The 12,904-nt window shown below is 43.4% G+C and overlaps 1 protein-coding gene across 1 annotated transcript in view; it reads left to right on the forward strand.

Moving 5' to 3' along the window:
* LOC310867085 (matrix metalloproteinase-15-like) overlaps window positions 1-9,700 on the forward strand; it is a gene marked incomplete at both ends in the record, with an annotated part of 29,356 nt that extends 19,656 nt beyond the window's left edge. Inside the window, 2 exons of the mRNA XM_083776880.1 lie at window positions 1,582-1,724; window positions 9,590-9,700. Of these exons, the coding sequence (XP_083633006.1) occupies window positions 1,582-1,724; window positions 9,590-9,700 (254 nt within the window). The remainder of the gene's footprint in view (window positions 1-1,581; window positions 1,725-9,589) is intronic.
* Window positions 9,701-12,904: the final 3,204 nt, after the last annotated feature.

Consider the following 12,904-nt stretch of genomic DNA (forward strand, 5'->3'; position numbering starts at 1 on the left):
CTACCTCTCCTCACCACCTACAAGTCACTGCACAACCTGGCTCCCCCCCTACCTCTCCTCACCACCTACAAGTCACTGCACAACCTGGCTCCCCCCCTACCTCTCCTCACCACCTACAAGTCACTGCACAACCTGGCTCCCCCCCTATCTCTCCTCACCACCTACAAGTCACTACACAACCTGGCTCCCCCCCTACCTCTCCTCACCACCTACAAGTCACTGCACAACCTGGCTCCCCCCTACCTCTCCGCCCTCCTCGATCCTCACAAACCATCCCGCTCCCTCAGGTCCAGCGACGCCGGCCTCCTTGTGATCCCCAAGAAGATCAGGCTCAAAACCTGGGGCGACAGGGCCTTCTCCGTGGCCCCTACAGGGCCTTCTCTGTGGCCCCTACCCTCTATGGGGCGACAGGGCCTTCTCTGTGGCCCCTACCCTCTATGGGGCGACAGGGCCTTCCCTGTGGCCCCTACCCTCTATGGGGCGACAGGGCCTTCTCCGTGGCCCCTACAGGGCCTTCTCCGTGGCCCCTACGCTCTATGGGGCGACAGGGCCTTCCCTGTGCCCCCTACCCTCTATGGGGCGACAGGGCCTTCTCCGTGGCCCCTACAGGGCCTTCTCTGTGGCCCCTACCCTCTATGGGGCGACAGGGCCTTCTCTGTGGCCCCTACAGGGCCTTCTCCGTGGCCCCTACGCTCTGTGGGGCGACAGGGCCTTCTCCGTGGCCCCTACCCTCTATGGGGCGACAGGGCCTTCTCCGTGGCCCCTACCCTCTATGGGGCGACAGGGCCTTCTCCGTGGCCCCTACCCCTCTATGGGGCGACAGGGCCTTCTCCGTGGCCCCTACCCCTCTATGGGGCAACAGGGCCTTCTCTGTGGCCCCTACCCCTCTATGGGGCGACAGGGCCTTCTCCGTGGCCCCTACCCCTCTATGGGGCAACAGGGCCTTCTCCGTGGCCCCTACCCCTCTATGGGGCAACAGGGCCTTCTCTGTGGCCCCTACCCCTCTATGGGGCGACAGGGCCTTCTCTGTGGCCCCTACCCCTCTGTGGGGCGACAGGGCCTTCTCTGTGGCCCCTACCCTCTATGGGGCGACAGGGCCTTCTCCGTGGCCCCTACCCCTCTGTGGGGCGACAGGCGCCCCTACCCTCTGTAACGTTCTCCCCAAACAGATCCGGGATGCCCCCTCACTCCCCACCTTCAAAACCGCACTGAAAACCCACCTGTTCAGAATAGCATTCCCGAGCTGATGTGTTTTTAACCTGCTACATGTACAGTTCTTATTGGTTTTACTCTAATTATAATTGTTTTCTTATAAAGTTGTCTTTTCTCATATCCCCCCCCGGCCACCACACATGTAAAGCGTCTTTGGGTATTAGAAAAGCGCTATATAAGTCCCAGGTATTATTAATATTATTATTATTATTATTATTATTATTATTATTATTATTATTATTATTATTATTATTATTATTATTATTATTATTATTATCTCTGAATTCTATTATTATTACAACTATGTGTTAGAATTGATTATCAGTACAGTGAAAATCCATCAGTAAATCTCCTGTTTGATGTTTTTAGTCAAGTCGTGTCCCGGACGATGGACGACATTTGGAGACGGATGTTACTACAGAGAAACTGTATGGAAATCATGGCAGGAATCTAGAGATTACTGTCAGAGTCAAGCAGCTGATCTGGTGGTCATCAACAGTCCAGCAGAACAGGTTAGTGTGTGTGTGTGTGTGTGTGTGTGTGTGTGTGTGTGTGTGTGTGTGTGTGTGTGTGTGTGTGTGTGTGTGTGTGTGTGTGTGTGTGTGTGTGTGTGTGTGTGTGTGTGTGTGTACTTCCACTCCACCACATCTCAGAGGCAACATTTTTACTTTTACTCCACTACAATTATTTCTGAACTGTAGTTACTTTGTATGTTTGGATTATTATTACAAACATACAATTTACAATTTAGGCATTTATCAGACACTCTTACGCCAGAGTGATTTACAGTAAGCAAGAACAACACATGGTATTACATCAAAGACATAAAAATAGTCATCATGAATCATATATAAACTACAAACCTAACGTCTGTCTAACAGTAGAATATATAATGAAATTATGCGTATACACTATAGAGTGCTATGTCTACATAAAATGCTATTTAAGTTACATAAGTTGAGCCTTTGTAAGGTCGTCAATGTTAATGTAATGTTAATGTAGCGCCACCATGAGGCTGATTTGAAAACTGTCAAGTGGCATTTCTTCCAAAGCCTAGTTGGAATATGCATGCACAGTTTCACCACAATCGGACGCTGCGTTGAGTAGTTGAGGAGTTTGTACAAAAGGGTACAAAGCAGGCTACTCCTGAAAAGTTTAGAAGCCAATTGTAGCCAATGAGGGTGGATTATGCAGGTGGAGCGAAATCCCTTCACGACGGACGACGTACGTCGCGACGTATATTTTTCCGTCGCAACGTATATTCGAGTACGTCCTGGCGTAAATATCAATTCGTCCCGGCAGAACGGACTCGTCGCGGCTATATCTACCCGTTTGCGACGTAATAGGTTGGCTATTATTTTCCGTCGCGCCAGAACGGGACTCGTCGCAGCTATATCTACCCGTTGTGGCGTGAGCTGGACTCGTCGCGGCAGAACGTGACTCGTCGCGACTATATCTACCCGTTTGCGACGTGCGCCTCGCCGGTCCGGTCTCCAGGCGAGCCTGCGTCCTTCATATATATTTTTTTCTGCTCTCGTTGGACTTAACTTTAAAAGTCCAATGGAACACCTCTTTGTAACGGGCCGCTGTAGCATAGTGGTCTAATCCCTCGCCTCTCTATTCTTTTTTGCTGAGGACGCTGGTTCAATTCCCGCTCGCGGCAGACCAAAATTATTATATTTTAGACAGACACACAGACAGACAGACAGACAGACTGCCTGTCTGCCTGCCTGTCTGCCTGCCTAATGTATTGTAAATAATGTATTCATTCCATACGGCTATTTTTTTTTAATATAAAAACTTTTGTCTTTCGCGCGATTCGAACCAGCGTCGTCAGCACCAAAACATTGAGAGGCGAGTGATTAAACCGCTAGACTACAGCGGCCATACGTTACAAAGAAGTGTTTCATTGGACTTATAAAGACAATAGCACCCAGCTGCAGTCTCGCAAGGGGAGGGACCGGAAGTGCTTTTATTTCCGGCTTCCACGTGCACAAGCGCACATACACGCACGCGAAATATAATGCAATATGTAATAATCAGCTCATACATTATAAAGACATTATTGCATTATGAAGTTTTATTACAGTATGAGTCGCCTATGTGGAGGTTCTTAATGTAACACATTATTACATTATAGAAAAATCTATTAAGTTATGTGCTCGTCTTTTAATTACATTATGAGCTGATTATTACATTATGAGGTCAGATGTAGAGTTGCTGGCCGCCTCAGCTCCATATATGGAGATCTAGGTGATGATCCAGTCTTTTCAATGTATGGCTATCCAGGGTTTGATGAGGTCAGTGTCGGGATCTTATATCATATGGAAACGGCCATATATGGTGGTGTGACGTGTCATGAGGCGTGACCATATATGGAGGCATGACACGAGGCGTGACATGACACACTTACTGACTGACTGACGGGAAATGCAGGTTTTCATAGTAAATTAAATGCATATGGTCGTGTGTCTGTGGTCTATGGTCTGGACATGGTGTGTGTGGGACAGGGGTACGGGGTTATAGCAACTTATTACATTACTTAAATGCCTTGATATCATTATGTTATAATCGACCATATAGGCCTAGCCTATTATTGCATATCATTTTATTATTGTTAGATTTGCATTTCTTCAAATATGCACACTTATACCACCAACTAATAAGCTTTCAATTAAAATATTACCTACAACAAACTACTTCAAACTTTTCCAAACCGACCACGTAATTATGTTTAAGCACAGATGGTACTATATACACCCGGCATTTAAGCGCGCACCAGCAAGTGCGTGTCGTGCACGCGCATTATATTTCGCGTGCGTGTATGTGCGCTTGTGCACGTGGAAGCCGGAAATAAAAGCACTTCCGGTCCCTCCCCTTGCGAGACTGCAGCTGGGTGCTATTGTCTTTATAAGTCCAATGAAACACTTCTTTGTAACGTATGGCCGCTGTAGTCTAGCGGTTTAATCACTCGCCTCTCAATGTTTTGGTGCTGACGACGCTGGTTCGAATCGCGCGAAAGACAAAAGTTTTTATATTTAAAAAAAATAGCCGTATGGAATGAATACATTATTTACAATACATTAGGCAGGCAGACAGGCAGGCAGACAGGCAGTCTGTCTGTCTGTCTGTCTGTGTGTCTGTCTAAAATATAATAATTTTGGTCTGCCGCGAGCGGGAATTGAACCAGCGTCCTCAGCAAAAAAGAATAGAGAGGCGAGGGATTAGACCACTATGCTACAGCGGCCCGTTACAAAGAGGTGTTCCATTGGACTTTTAAAGTTAAGTCCAACGAGAGCAGAAAAAAATATATATGAAGGACGCAGGCTCGCCTGGAGACCGGACCGGCGAGGCGCACGTCGCAAACGGGTAGATATAGTCGCGACGAGTCACGTTCTGCCGCGACGAGTCCAGCTCACGCCACAACGGGTAGATATAGCTGCGACGAGTCCCGTTCTGGCGCGACGGAAAATAATAGCCAACCTATTACGTCGCAAACGGGTAGATATAGCCGCGACGAGTCCGTTCTGCCGGGACGAATTGATATTTACGCCAGGACGTACTCGAATATACGTTGCGACGGAAAAATATACGTCGCGACGTACGTCGTCCGTCGTGAAGGAATTTCGCTGTCTCTCGGATTATGAGAAATCAAACAAACCCGTCTTGATAACATGACTATGGAGAGCATGTGAAGGAGTAATATTAGAAAACGTGTTTTACATAACGGCCTCCTGGTGGCGCTATAAAGAGCAGATGTGAAGAAAAAAAATCCTTGGCCTCTATAGGGAGTTGGCATACAACGTTATCCACAGATCCGTGCAGTTAGAGGTAAAAACGCTTTTCGGCCAGTTATAGCGCCACCATGAGGCTGAGTTGAAAATGTTCATGTGTCATTTCTTCCTCGGCCTAGTGGGAATGTGCGTGCACAATTTCACGTAAATCACACGATGTGTTCATGATTTGCACCATTTTGTTTGAAACTGAGCACTGGAAGCCAATCTTAGCCAATCAGGATGGAGTCTGATAAATCTGAAAGACCCGTTTCGTTGAATGACTCTAGAAAGACTGTGTACCAATTTGAGTGATGTTTGGACATCGATAATGTCACTGGTGGGTGGGTTTCTGAACTGCCCACAGCCCTCCTATGAGACACAGACCCATCGATGATGTCACTGGTGGGTGGGTTTCTGAACTGCCCACAGCCCTCCTATGAGACACAGACCCATCGATGATGTCACTGGTGGGTGGGTTTATGAACTGCCCACAGCCCTCCTATGAGACACAGACCCATCGATGATGTCACTGGTGGGCGGGTTTCTGAACTGCCCACAGCCCTCCTATGAGACACAGACCCATCGATGATGTCACTGGTGGGTGGGTTTCTGAACTGCCCACAGCCCTCCTATGAGACACAGACACATCGATGATGTCACTGGTGGGCGGGTTTCTGAACTGCCCACAGCCCTCCTATGAGACACAGACATAGAAAAATAATTGTGCTATTTTTATCATGATTATTAGCGAGGTCCAATTATATGAAGGTCCTTCAACCTCAGCCATATATCACCCATTCTTGAGATAAGGGACAAAACTTTTTTCAAACTAGATTTTTTTTTTTTTAAGATACATTCAAATCAAATAGATGTATTTGTAGACACAGGTCTCAACTACCAATCTTGAGAAGGAACAGGTTTTTCGCATAACATTTCTTTCTAAAATGGGACATTTATGCACTTGATTCTGGCGACTAATCCCACATTTTCAAGGATGAGGAATACAGTGGTACTATTTATATTGGCCCTGTGACCATGGCAGCCATTTTCAAAATGGCCGCCACCTGCTGTTATTTTACAATAACTCAAGTTCTACACCACCTAGGATCTTGATTCTGGTGACTAATCCTACATTTTCAAGGAGGAGGAATACAGTTGTACTATTTAGATTTATCCTGTGACAATGGCAGCCATTTTCAAAAATGGTGGACCTGCTATTACTTTACCAATTTAGTCAGGGAATATTATCAGAATAATGTCAAATCTGTGAATACATTTCTTACGAAGAATGTTTTCACCAATGTGTTTGTAAAGGTGTCTACTAACATATCCCACATTGGTTTCTATTGAACCACCCTAGGGGCATTTTTGACAGCTGCTGAAAGTTGGGTACCATATACCAAGTGGCTATGGCCAAACTAGGGAGTCTATGGCCAAACTAGGGGTCAAACCCCTTGGGCTAAATTCGGCCATATATCCACTTGCCCAAATGTGCTGACCTCATTTTGTGATGACGGCTATGGCCGTTTTCAGCCCAAGGAGTGTTCTTCGTGCATAACTAATGCTTGGAATGCATTCAGAATCATGAAAACTCCCTAGTTTGACATGTCACATGCTACTTAAAGCATAATGAACATTTTGCCTTATATAGGTTGTTGATGGTACCCCAACTTTCAGCAGCTGTCAAAAGTTCCCCTAGGGTGGTTGAATATAAAGCAATGTGGGATATGTTAGTAGACACCCTTCCAAACACATTGGTGAAGAAAATTCTTTATAAGGAATTTATTGCCAGATTGTATTAATATCCCCTGACTAACTCATCTTCTAGACCACCTAGACCCGACTTCACCAACAGAGACCCGATTGACACCTAAACAACAAGTTTGGACAGCCCCACCAATTAGTGTTTTACGGAAAAGAACAAGTGTCTACACTAGGCCCAGAGGGAGACACAGAACTTAGATGCGGCTCACATGTTGCACGACTCCTCAACAAGCTGCCACCAGAGATGAGAGCTGAATTCTGCCGCACAATGCTCTGCGGCCCAGGAGCAACCAACACCATGTTGGAGTTCTCTGAGTGGTTGAAGCACGAGTCCTAGCCATATAGCCTGTGCAAAGGCAAACACCTTGAAGACCTGCTTGAGGTGAACAGTGAGCAGTGGACAGTGAGCGAAAGACTGAAGACAGAAGATCTGCCTTCAGGACTATCAGGCAGGATGTGCAGACACTGAAGGCATCAGTGCCGTTCTGTGTCCCCAGCATGTCAACCAAAGCAATGTTACCAAATCAAAGGAGCCTTCACCTCAAGTCACCTGGGGCTGGGTGAACAATCATATCCTGTATCTAGCCTCACAACTAAATACAGACACATGGCCAGACTGCCGTTTGAAAGGGTCAAACCCTTCATCCTGATTAGGGACGACCACCCCACCTAATCACACCAACCAAACAAGTGAGGTTGGGGCCTCCAGGTGGGCCAGCAGCCATCTGCACAAGACTGGGCTGGACCCTGCAGGAAAGCAATCTCCAGCCAAGACAATGTAAGTTGACTATAACAGAGCCCCAGAACACAGAGCTCATGAGAAGGATGGAGAAACACTGGCAGGAGGCCACCAAGATACAACGCCACACTGCAGTGGCCAGTGAAGTCAAACTGTGCGTCTGTACCTGAAAGGGACAAGTCAAAGGCCAGAAAGCCCACCTCCTTTTAATGTCCTGTCAGTAGCAACTCAACCTGCACCTGAAATAAGCCCTGACCCCTCCCAGAGAAGGTTCATCCTTGAAAATGTAATGATTAGTCACCAGAATCAAGATCCTTGGTGGTCTAAAACTTGAGTTATTGGTAAAATAACAGCAGGTTGGTGGTCATTTTGAAAAACAATGGCTGCCATGGTCACAGGACAAATCTAAATAGTACCACTGTATTCCTCATCTTTTAAAATGTATTATTAGTCGCCAGAATCAAGATCCTACGTGGTCTAAAACTTGAGTTATTGTATAATAACAGCAGGTGGCGGCCATTTTGAAAAACAATGGCTGCCATGGTCACAGGACAAATCTAAATAGTACCAATGTATCCCACATCCTTGAAAATGTATGATTAGTCACCAGAATCAAGATCCTAGATGGTGTAGAACTTGAGTTATTGTAAAATAACAGCAGGTTGCGGCCATTTTGAAAAATGGCTGCCATGGTCACAGGGAAAATCTAAATTGTACCACTGTATCCCTCATCCTTGAAAATGTAGTCTTAGTCATCAGAATCAAGATCCTAGGTGGTGTAGAACTTGAGTTATTGTAAAATAACATCAGGTGGCGGCAATTTTGGAAAATGGCTGCCATGGTCACCACGAGACAAATCTGTGATGGCCCTATAGCCAAAAATGTTCCTTAAGGCATGCTCTAACTGTGTGCCAAATTAGAATACGTCCCATTATTCAAAAAATATTATTTTATTGTTTTAGGAACACTTTTGTCAACTCCGTCAGATACATGTCAACTCCGTCAGACACAAAACCTGACGGAGTTGACGTCTGACGGAGTTGACAAAATGTCATTTGTTCTCATCTTAACCCTCTGTAGTACAATGTAGCCATTTTGTTTTTGCTTCATTTGTTAGCTAAACCTAACCCTAAACTAAAATAATAAACATTATTTTGGAATTCTTAACAAGACGGAGTTGACATGTAAAAGCTGTGACCTCATTGATAGCAACATTGTTTGTTTAAAATCAAACAATTGAATGCTTGTCAGACCAGGTGCTCCACTGTTGCAACAAATATAAACAGGACTTGGAAAAGGAGTCTTCAGGCTAAATCTGTCGACAATGTTTTCTGATTAATTTAAGACTTTTAAAAACCCTGACGGAGTTGACGGGAGACGTGGGACACACATTTGATATGAGATATCTAATGGAAAATATGAATTAAAATTAACTGTGTATATTGTTTGCTATGTTGTTGACAATCTACTTTAATTTAGTATGTAATTTATTTTTAACATAAATAAGGCTCTTATGTGTGGGACACTTTTGTCCCTTATCTCAAGAATGAGTGACATACATGTTGACCATTTGAAAATAGCAGATCTACAAGCTCACAACGCGCCCTGATGCGACGTATTGTGGGAATAGATCTACAAGCTCACAACGCGTCCTGATGCGACACATTGTGAGAATAAATCTACAAGCTCACAACGCGTCCCACTGAGAATAGATCTACAAGCCCACAACACATCGCGATGTGACTCATACTTTTACTTTTACTACTTACTTTTACTTTTAGTACTTAAAGGACATTTTGATGCCAATACTTTTGTACTTTTACTTGAGTACATTTTTAATACGGGACTTCTACTTCTAACAGAGTAGGCTACATCTACACTGCAGTATTAGTGTGTGTGTGTCCGTGCATGCATCTTTGCGTGCGTGTGTGTGTGTGTGTGTGTGTGTGTGTGTGTGTGTGTGTGTGTGTGTGTGTGTGTGTGTGTGTGTGTGTGTGTGCGTCCACATAGTTGCATGTGATCTACTTCCATGATTAAAGTGAAGAAGTGAATGTATTGGATCAAATTAATGATGATTCAATCATGTACACATGATCAGGCATTCATCAAAGGATTCAGGTCTGGGGGTCACTGGGAATCATGGATTGGTCTGAAAAGGAGCGGATCGTCCTGGACGTGGCTGGATGGAACACCACTGACAACAAAGTGAGACATTTTACATGTTTTTATATTGTAATTCTATCAAAGTCACTGTAAGTAGTTCAATACATTGTGTTTATTGTGCAGGTACTGGTATACTGTATGTGAGTGACTGAGTGGATGTGGGTCAATACATTGTGTTTATTGTGCAGGTACTGGACCAGTGGATATCCTGATAACTATGAAGACATGAACTGTGCATTCTACCATCACTATACTGACCCTGAAACATGGCCTATGGGTAATAGACTATGTTTATCTCCACGGCCTGCAATTTGTGAAAAATGATTGTGTTTTCACTCCATTGATGAAACTGCAGCTCAGCGTTCCACTGCCAGCGGTGGAAGAAGTACTCACATTTTATACTCAAGTAAAAAAATACCACATTGTAAGAAAATACTCCAAAAAGTAAAGTCCGGGATTCAAAATGTATTTGAGTAAATGCACAAAAAGTATTTGAATGTACTTAATTACAGAAAGTAAAAAAAAAATCCTGTTTAGCAGTGTCCCATTTCAAGTATAAAAATGCATTTGAAAATAGCAGATATGCAAGCTCACATATAGCTTGTAGATCTGCTATGTTCAAACGGCCTAAGAAGGCTCAATGTATAGTGCTGAAGGGGTTAATGCATGTTTTGTAATAATAATCCAAATCTAAAGTAACTAAAGTCTTCAAATACTTGTAGTCAGTGGTGGAAAGTAACAAAGTACATTTACTTGTACTTTACTTGAGTGTCTTCAATTTGCTAAACTGTAGTTACTGTTACTCAGTGGTGGACAGTAACTAAGTACATCTTAGTTACATCTAAGTACATTAGTACATCTTATTAACCTCAGTAAAACTACACAGACAGACAGACGCGACAGACAGACTCCCGAAAAACGCTCTCCTCCGCGTCAGTCAGCCGCGGAGGAGGTGGAGCTTCTTTTCCATCCACCAGCCATGTCTAAAAAGCCGTAATGACGTTGGGCGTCAGCTTCCTCTGTCCGCAGCTGTGCGCGAAGATGTGCCTGCGTCGAATGAAGGGAACATGTACGTCATATTGTCTCTTTATTGTTAATGGCGTTTAATGTTTGTGTTTGCACCGTTTGTTTTACAATAAAGTTATTTTGGGTTATTTTTGGCTATATTGGTTCTATTCTTTTTGGCTATATCGAAGTGTCTATTTGTACGTCTCTAAATGTTTTGATGAATTGAACAAGGTGGACCCTCTTGTAAACAAGTGTAATGCTTTATTGGGTCGTCCACTCACAGTTAACAGTCTTTTTATTGCGTTGTGCTTTAAATGTACTGTAATTCTGCAAACTACATATTATTTCAATCAATCAATCAAAAAACAAGAAAAGTTCAGCTAAGAGGATTTATACAACAAGAACAAAACATTAAGTTTAACGATACTTCACAACAATAAATCAAAGTTATGAATAAATATAATATTTAAAGCTGAGTAATTTTTATTTATCTCAACTTGGCGTTATGAACCACACGAGGGCGCTGTTACCCACCTCTGTAACCACTGTGGCCAGATTGTGTGAGAGGAACAACCGCAGGTACATGAAAATTCAGATGAATTGAAAAGGGTGGACCCTGTTGTAAACCACCAGTTTAATGCTTTATTGGTGTACCTATTCTGCAAACTGTTAACTTTCAATCAATCAAACAATCAAACAAACAAACAAACAATACAAGCAACTTTACAGAAAGTTAAGCCCAAAGTAGCTTATTATAAGCAGACATGGCAACACTGTCTGTAATGCATTTGACAGTAGAAGCACCGTGTTGGTTCAACCACCAGGGGGCACCAGGCGGCCGTTACATTCAGGTTGACTCGCCTCAGACTGTGAAACTAAACTACAGTAGCAGATCTACAAGCTCACAGCGTGTCAAGTTGCGAGGCGTTGTGAGCTTGTAGATCAGTTGTTTTCAAACGTTTGGCCTCTTTCTCTCAATGTTTAACAATGTGGCCAATGTTTGAGTAAAGTAAGTCGCTCTGGATTAAGAGCGTCTGCTAAATGTCTAAATTGTAAATTGTAATTGATTGATTGATTGATTGATTGAAAAACAAGCCCAGTTACATTCATTGTACCATGATAGATGGATTGTTCTTCCTAAATAGTGTTTTACCCAACAGTTAAGTTACATATCTAATAAGGGTCCATTTGGTTCATTTAGCTGAATGGGGACCACATGGAACCCTCTCAAGGACCGCTGGTGGTCCCCGGACCACAGGTTGAGAACCACTGTAAGTAAATGGTGTATGATGATCACAGATGTCATGGATTGATCCATCCATCCGTCACTATCCATCACTCGGTGCTCACTTGCTTCTGTCTGTGCGCAGGGAGTGCCATACACAGGGTAATGTTTTGCCTTCTTTAGACATTGCAAGGCACACCTCCTGACGCCCGTAATAAAATAAAATAAAATAAAATAAAATAAAATAAAATAAAATAAAATAAAATAAAATAAAATAAAATAAAATAAAATAAAATAAAATAAAATAAAATAAAATAAAATAGAGTACTCTAGGGCTAGGCCAGTGGTTCCCAAACGTTTTCATGTCAAGGACCCCCAAAATGATACTCATTCAACTCCTTAAGAGAAGGCTCTATAGGTCGGACTCCCCGGTTTGACCTGAATTAGGGTACAGACAGACCCCCATTTAATGGCATTTCTATTTATTGTAAAATCAAAGTGAATTGAACTCTTGACTGAAAGTTTAACAATGGACAGAGTTACAAACCCATAAGGGTCCATTTGGGTTCCTATAACTATCATTTAGATCCAACGGAGCATTAATTGGGTCGTTGCGTGGGGGTCGGGAGAGGCCAAATGGGCCAAACACATGAACCCATTATTACTGTTATTATTGTTAAAGATAAATAATCATTGTCTTCATTGATATGAACTGTTATAGATATATATTCTTTTCAATTCCCAAATTTCAACAGTTTTTAATCATATTTTGAATTGCTTTGATGTGAACTAGAGCAATAATAACAATAATAATAATATCAATGTTCCTCCTCTTCTTCTTCTTCATACTATTCATATTCATATTGTTATTATGATTTGTGTTTTGACAGTGTGTGTGTGTGTGTGTACACGCACGCACACACACACACACGCACGCACGCACACACACACACACACACACACACACACACACACACACACACACACACACACAGCTTCTTCAACACAAATGGACTG

The sequence above is a fragment of the Protomyctophum parallelum genome, assembly GCF_964188405.1.
Source record: "Protomyctophum parallelum genome assembly, chromosome: 11".
Lineage (NCBI taxonomy): Eukaryota > Metazoa > Chordata > Actinopteri > Myctophiformes > Myctophidae > Protomyctophum > Protomyctophum parallelum.